Below are 7,907 nucleotides of genomic sequence, written 5' to 3' on the forward strand. Positions count from 1 at the left end.
CATGAAACCGCTCTAAATGAATTAATTAGTGGAACATGGATGTGACACCGCTCTGCAAAATGAGATTGGTCCTCATAATACGCAAAAAGATAAGGATGGTTAAGAGCTGAACTGTAATTCGAGTAAGAATGAAGCACTTGTCATTTCAAACCCCAAAACTTGAAAGGCTTCTCTGTCTACCGTGCTCTTGCACGGGTGTGCTTGTGTCACTTGGCCATATTAGTTGACTTCAGATGCACAATACCAAAATCAATTACTTTAACTACATGAAGTCTTTCAATTGAACCCCACAAGGTATTACAAAATTCCCTTATCACATCAACTTTACAAAAATGATTAAAAAAAGAGAGAGGATAAATTAAGATACAGATTTTGATGATTTCAGAGCATGATATTCTTATCATTACAATGAAATTTCAAAGGGAAAAAAAAAAATTAAAAATTGAAAGAAGAACACAAGGAATTGACTACAAGAAAGAAAGAGAGACTAAAAAAAAGAACAGAGAAGTGTTATAGATATTTGATTCATCACCAAGGCCTAGCAGCAGCACTCTCCGATGAACATGAACTTAAAAGTTGTTCCAAGTAATCTGCACCTAAATCCTCAAACACCACCACATTCTCAACCCTTTTGGTCTTCTTGCTTATAACTTTCCTTCTCATGGAGTGCTTTCTCTTAAGAGCCACAACAGGGGAGCACCCATCTTCGGAACTATAATTCATTTCCCTAAGCGATTCCCTCACTCTCTCAACTGGAAAATTGAGTATAGCCGAGGGACCCCGCATGGAAAAAGCAGCTTGGTCATAAGCCAAAGCAGCTGCTTCGGCACTATCAAATGTCCCTAACCACACCCTTATGCCATGTCTAGTTGAGTCCCTTATCTCAGCTGCAAATTTCCCCCATGGCCTCCTCCGAACACCTCTATAAGACTTTTCCTTCTTTGGGCTTTCCTCTGATATTGAACTTACCTCTTCTTCCTTGACTTGTTTCAGAAATGTTTCCGATGTTACTTGGTCATTGGAGTTAGAGAGTAGACCAAAAAGAAGCATTTCTTCCGAGTCATTCTCATTGAAAGGGAGAAAATTATTGGGGTGGTTCAAATTTAGGCCATTCCAAGAGAAAGAGTCTAGTGACTCAAATGAAGATTCTGATGAAAATTCAGAATTCTGAGTTGGGGAGTGGAAGATTGAAGAATCCATTTAATCAAAAATATGTATTGGAATGACTTCTGTTTTTTCGGCTTTGATTGTGTACTCAAAATACTGTGTGTGTGTGTAATCTCTCACTTGGCCATGTAGCGGTGTGCGTAGAATTAGAAGCCACACCACACCCACTTTATATAGACCCAAATGGAAGGGTAAAAGGGTAAAAATGTGAAAGGAAAAGAGGTTATAAAAAATAAAAAGGGTAAAAGAAAAAGACACTGAGGAAGATGTGATGGGGCTATTTAATTTGTTTGTTTTTTTGTTATTTTATATTTGATTATTATAATAATAATTGATTGGAATCAAAATTATCCTTGGAATGCACACAGCAACAAGTACACAGAATGGGTTAATTGCACACATGGGTCAATTGAAGCCTGGCGGCTTGGTCAAGACTCAAGAGGGTCAATTTTCAATGACGTCAGCATTTTCAGCTCTTGGGACCAGTTGTATACGTGTCACGCACGTGAGCGATGTTGATTCCTCTTGTCATGCGGACGATAGACCGTAGGGTACTTTATTTATATTTTTTCAGGGGATAAGCATGATACTTGAAATGACTTTTTATTTTTTATTTTTTTATTACAAAAATAATAGAATTTTAATTTATAACATCCACTGTATAATAAATATTTATATTATTATAATAAGACACTAATTGATTATAAGAGGTATTGTTAACTAAGTTAATTGGAACTTATCAATTTTTTTTTTTTTTTTTGAGAAGGAATTGGAACTTATCTTAAATGAAATATTTTAGGTGAAAAAAGAAAAAAAAAAGGGGGTTGTGTTACTTTAAAATTTTATTTCTAAGATATGGTGATAGTGTAATTAATGAAAATTTTCCTTTCATAATTGTGGTTTAAAAATTTCCTTTCATAAATCTCTTACATGATTTATTTTACACCCAATTCTCACATTTATATATCATTTTTTAAAAAATATGTATATATATATACTTTTTTTTTTTTTTTTTTTTTTTGCTTTTAGTTTTAAATTAGCATGAGAGAATATTTATCTTAAATTTTAAAGAAATCTTGACATTTTTGGATATAAAGTTTGCATGTCGTTGATTGGTGGGTGTTTACTTCAACTGGTATTATTATTTGGTCTTCTTAGCTGTAGTTTCACAATCTATCACAATATGTATGCAGGGAAATAGCATTATTATGCAGTAAGTAGGAACTCAGAAAAACTATTTGTGCTTACAAATTAACTTGTTTATTTAGTTTAAGATATCAGTTTATTTTTATATTTTTTTAGGTATAATTATTCTTTTCCATGACTTATTTTTAAAACAAGTGCCAAACTACAATTTTGGTCCCTTGACTATTAATAGTATTAATTTCATCCTTCAACTTTCAAAATGAAGATCCTTCAACTATTAATTGTACGAATTTCATTTTTAAACTTTCAAAATCAAGTTTATTTTATCCCTCAACTTTAAAGATCAAGTTAATTTTTATCATTAAAAATAAACTAAATTAAGGACAAAATTGGGTTGATTTTTGAAGGTTAAAAACTAAAATTGACACATATGAATAATTATTTCAAGAACATTAATAATGTGCTTGAAATGGTAGTCCACCTGAAGCAAAGGGATCACGTCCTAACTCCTAACAACCTTTTACAATCATAACTCTAAGTAGCTAGTAGGGGAGAGAAGGGAGCAACAAATATGAGCTAAAAAAGCCCAATAAATGGTTATTCACATACTACTATCACAAGGGAGGGCAGGGAGTGGGGTAGCAAAAGAGCACTAGATTGTTTTAGCAATTACAATAAGTCGATAAAAGTCAAAAATCAATATGTAAAAATTAGGCAAAACAAAAGAGAATAAATAAACTATGCACACATAAGTAATTGGAGAAACGTATAAAAAAAAATGTAATTGGAGAAAGTTTTGTAAATATAAAAGAATAAGCACGATATAATAGATACGATATTCTAATATGCAATCTTTATGTACCCTATGCCCCGTGGGAGAGGAGAGATAAGAAGGGTTATGTATTGCTCTCATGAAATGATAGGGTAATGGTTTATTAATGGTGGGATGGTTTGGCCATTGTGGTAGTAAGATGTTGCGGAAGTCTAAAAAAAACACACACGATACCCTTTTTAATGAACAAAACTAAATTGTTAGTTTTTGGGTAATAAACCTCAAATCTAGGAAGGGTTCCTTGAATCCACAAGGAAAAAGGGTCTGAAATCCATCAGAAAAAATAAATAAATAAATAAAACATCTACATTTTATTGATTGAATAATTGTTAAAAGACGTATACAGACTTAGGGGTCTATTTAAAGGGTCCGTAAAACTTGATAGATAAGAAAATATAATGTAAAATAACTCTTAATTGATACCTAACCATAACAGAAACCAAATTTGACCTAAAAAGCATTAAAAACACCTAAAAATAAGGAAATAATAACCCTAAATCTAAAATAACGAAAATTACAAATTAAATACCAAAATTAATAAATTACAATAATTAAATTGTAGATTTTGTCCTACATCGGACCCCTCCACTTGAAAAAAACTCATCCTCGAGTTCATCTTTGAAATCTGAAATCTTCCATGCCAAGAGAACAAATACTTTGAATACTTTATCTTTCTTGTCTTCTTGCCAAACTTGAACTTCTTGTCCCTTGACTTTCATGCAATTGACAAAATTCTCCAAATAAGAGTCAGTGATCAAATCAAATCTTTCCACCCCAATAAAATCAATGAACTTTGTTTCGGTATCTCCCATCAAAATAATAGGAGTTTAAACGTTGCAATCATCTAACTTGACTTCATCGAGATCGTTGACAACTTCCTTTATAATTTCTTCTTTAATGGTTTCTACTATCTCGACCTCAAGATCTTTCTTTATAATATGGTCTTCATTAATCTCTTCCACAATCTTGATTTTACGTTCTTCTTCTATAACAAGGCCTTCATTAATTTCCTCAAAAATCTCTATATTTTTTTCTTTGACTTCTACATAATCTTTAAATACAATACTTACTTCAACTTGCAATTCTTCCTTTAATGGTGGAATATATAGCTTTTCAAAATAATTTAAACATAAACTTCTTGGCTAATAATAATCTTGTATTGTATACGACAAGATTTCTTCACAATCCAAAGAATAAAATTTGATAGTAAGCATCTTTTTCATACTTGGCCATGAACGAATGTTGTCTTTACCTTATCCGATTCTATCAGATTGTACTCGTTCTCACCAATGTAAGGCATACTCACTAAGTTTATACAAAGCAAATCTAACTTTTCTCTCATAATAAATATTCTCAAAGTCAAATAAATCCTCTAGATCATGTAACCAATCAAGAAAATCCTCTTTACAAAATAACCATTAAAACTTGCAATTATTTTATAAGGTCTATATGAAATTTGCTTACCAATAGGTTGCCCATGATTTATGTCTCCGCGACAGTTATCCCTATTGTTTCCATGCTCTAACAACGGCATCTTAGCAAAGATATTTGTGAGTACTAGTTGTACATCACGTAATACTTGCTAAGTTTTCCATTGCTACCGTCTCATACGCCAACCACCAGTCCAGTCAAGGCTTTGATACCAACTGATGCGAGAAGCCTGAAGAAAGCATATACGATACTCTCTTTGATGAACAAAAACTAAATTGTTAGTTTTTGGGTTGTAAATTTCGAATCCACAAGGGGTTTTTGAATCCATAAGGAAAAAAAGTCTAGAATCTACCAAAAAATAGAAAAACAAAAGTCTGAATTTTTATTAATATTAATAATTGTTAAAATAAAAAATCTACAGACTTAGGGGCATATTTAAAGGCTCCATAAAACTTGACAGACAAGAAAGTATAACGTAAAATAACTCCTAATTGATACCTAACCATAATAGAAACCAAATTTGACCTACAAAACATTAAAAGCACCTCAAAACAAGGAAATAATAACCCTAAATCTAAAATAACGAAAATTACAAATTAAATACCAAAATTAATAAATTATAATAATTAAATTGTAGATTATGTCTTACATCATTGCATAGTAGCAATGCTAATGAGTGGCGATGGTGGAAATGGCAATAAATCAGTACGTAGTCATAGACATGATGATGGTGGTGGCAACAATAGTAATAGTGATGGTGGTGGTGGTGGTAGTAGTAGTATGAAAGTAGCAATGGAAGGTTGTATGATGGGGTACTAAGTAAATGTCTCATGAGAGTCCTATCGTTGCCTAACCTTTGAGAGTCCTTATCTTTTCTACTAGTTATCTTATCTTAATTTGAGTAGTCCTAGTTATCTAGGTATCTTATCTCTATTTAAATATTTGAATAATTATCTAGTAATTATATCTACTTATCTTAAGAGATTGTTGCTCTTTAAATAAAAGTGTATGACATTAGGCCAATTGTTAAGGAATTTTGCTATTGAACTATGGTTTGTCTTCCACCAAAAGGAGGTCATTTATCAATTCCATCTTTGTTGTTATCAATTGGTATCAAAGCATGGCCACCAACAAGGACAGGATTGAAGAATTAGAGAGTGAAATGTAGGAGTTGAAAGAGAGCATACAAAAGATGACCAAAGAGTCCCAATCTCTTGGTTCATCTATGCGTAAAATTAAAGAGATGCTATCCAAATCCCATGAAAAATCAGATTTTCTCTCATCCCCAAAATCAGATGAGCAAGGGACCTCATCACACATTGGAGAGAAATCAGATCAGTCAACTGGGTTCAAAACTACAACACACGATCAACCACAACCCACCAAGCTAGATTTTCCAAAGTACGCGGGTGATGATCCAATGGTTTGGCTTAACCGTGTAATGCAATATTTTGACTACCAAGGGACATTTGAAGATCATAAAGTCACGTTGGTAGCCTTTCATTTGGAAGGAGAAGCGAACTAACGGTGGCAATGGATGAAAAAGGTGTATCGCGAGGAGAAGATTGAAATCACTTGGGAAAAATTTAAAAAGGAGTTGCTGGTCTGATTTTGGGCCAACTAAGGTTGAGGATTTTGACGAGGCTTTGTCTCAAATATGTCAAAGTGGGACACTTAGGGAGTACCGGCGGGAGTTTGAGAGACTTGCTAATCGGGTCGATGGTTGGCCTCAAAAGGCATTGGTGGGAGCATTCATGGGTGGACTGAAGGATGACATTGCTTCAGAAATTTGAATGTTCAAACCAAAAACACTCTCAGAAGCTATTGAATGAGCTAGAATTAGGGATGAGAGTGTGGATAGACAACGATGACAAAACATGGCAGATCAACCACAAACAAATAAGGCAGCCTTGTCAGAGCAGAGTGTCAACCCAACCAACACACCTGGACCAACGAGTCAAACAAATGGAACTGTAAGTACAAAAAAAATCTCTTGGGAGGAAATGCAAAGGTGGAGGGAGACAGGGCTATGCTTCAATTGCAATGAAAGTTCACACTAGGACATCGTTGTGCAACTTCACAAGCCTTTGTCATTGAAGTTTGTCCACATCAAGAATTCTTAGAAGGTGGTGGAGATTCAGCTTGGGATGACGAACCTTGTGGACAAGGTTCAACTTCAAGGGGGGGGGGGGGGGGGGGGGGGGGGCGAATGATGGGGTACTACATAAATGTCACATGAGAGTCCTACCATTGCCCAACCTTTGAGAGTCATTATCTTGTCTATTAGTTATCTTATCTTTATTTGAGTATTCCTAGTTATCTAAGTATCTTATCTCTATTTGAATTGTGGGGGCCAGTTAGTCAGGAGGTATTATTATTAAGGCTGTATGAATTGGGCCTATGGCCCAATCCGAGGACATTAACTAATCCGAGAATAGCCAAATGAGGTTATAAGGGAAATGGTATAAAGAGAAAAATAAAGATAGTATAAGATAAGTCCAACACACGTCCAAGGAGAAGAGCCATCTCGAGAATAAGGATCCGAGGTCACTAAAAGTGTCATATCACCCTAGACCTTCTTCAAAGTTACATCACAACTAGGAGTTGGACGTTGGACAAGGGGTAAGTTAAGGGAGGCAACAATTATCTTCAAAAATTGCTAACTCCACATTAAATGCCTCCCAACTAACTCTCTGGCCACATTAATATGGAGGTGATACTTGAACAGTGATCAAGTAGCCTTACAGCTACTATTTGATGGTTCTGGGAGGTGTTGGATGGGACAAGAAGGAGCTTTTAGAATCCAACTTACACGTGTATGGTAGGGATAATACCAAGATTGTAATATATAGCATGGGAAGGTAACCTAAAAGGGGGATCGAAAAAAAATCAAGAAATCTTTAGAAGAATACAGTGAACTCTTGTAACTTTATCCAAGTACCAGATATTATAACATAAGCTCCTCAGGCCGTGCCAAGGATAGATTTTCTTATTTTACTTGTGTTCAATAATCTTAATTGAGCAACTTTTATTGTCCATCTTTTGGAGTATAACTAGCTTTTTCACCCACGCTCTATAAATTCATTGTTTGGGCTTGTTGGACTTAAACCCAATCCTACACTATGTCAAATCCCAATTCCGTCCTTACATGAATATTTGAATAATTATCTAGTAATTATATCCATAGTTTTTAGAACCGAACCGGACCGGGAGGTCGGATCGTGAAAACCGGGAACCGGTATGAAAACCGGTTTTTTAAGCCTAAAGAACCGGATTTTTAGTTAATTTCGTGAACCGTGCGATCCAACCCCTTAGCAATTATATATATATA

At 34.4% G+C, this 7,907-nt stretch overlaps 1 protein-coding gene across 1 annotated transcript; it reads right to left on the reverse strand.

Annotated features, from left to right (window-relative positions):
* Window positions 1-253: 253 nt before the first annotated feature.
* On the reverse strand, window positions 254-1,347 carry LOC126688680 (ethylene-response factor C3). The gene has a single exon (XM_050383453.1). It carries the CDS (start codon window positions 1,198-1,200, stop codon window positions 529-531), a length of 672 nt encoding a protein of 223 aa, XP_050239410.1. The 5' UTR covers window positions 1,201-1,347; the 3' UTR covers window positions 254-528.
* Window positions 1,348-7,907: the final 6,560 nt, after the last annotated feature.

Source organism: Quercus robur, chromosome 6, assembly GCF_932294415.1.
Source record: "Quercus robur chromosome 6, dhQueRobu3.1, whole genome shotgun sequence".
In the NCBI taxonomy this organism is placed as follows: Eukaryota; Viridiplantae; Streptophyta; class Magnoliopsida; order Fagales; family Fagaceae; genus Quercus; species Quercus robur.

Coding starts and splice junctions, on each gene's coding strand:
- LOC126688680 (XM_050383453.1), bottom strand. CDS start 1,200: ATGGATTCTTCAATCTTCCACTCCCCAACTCAGAATTCTGAATTTTCA.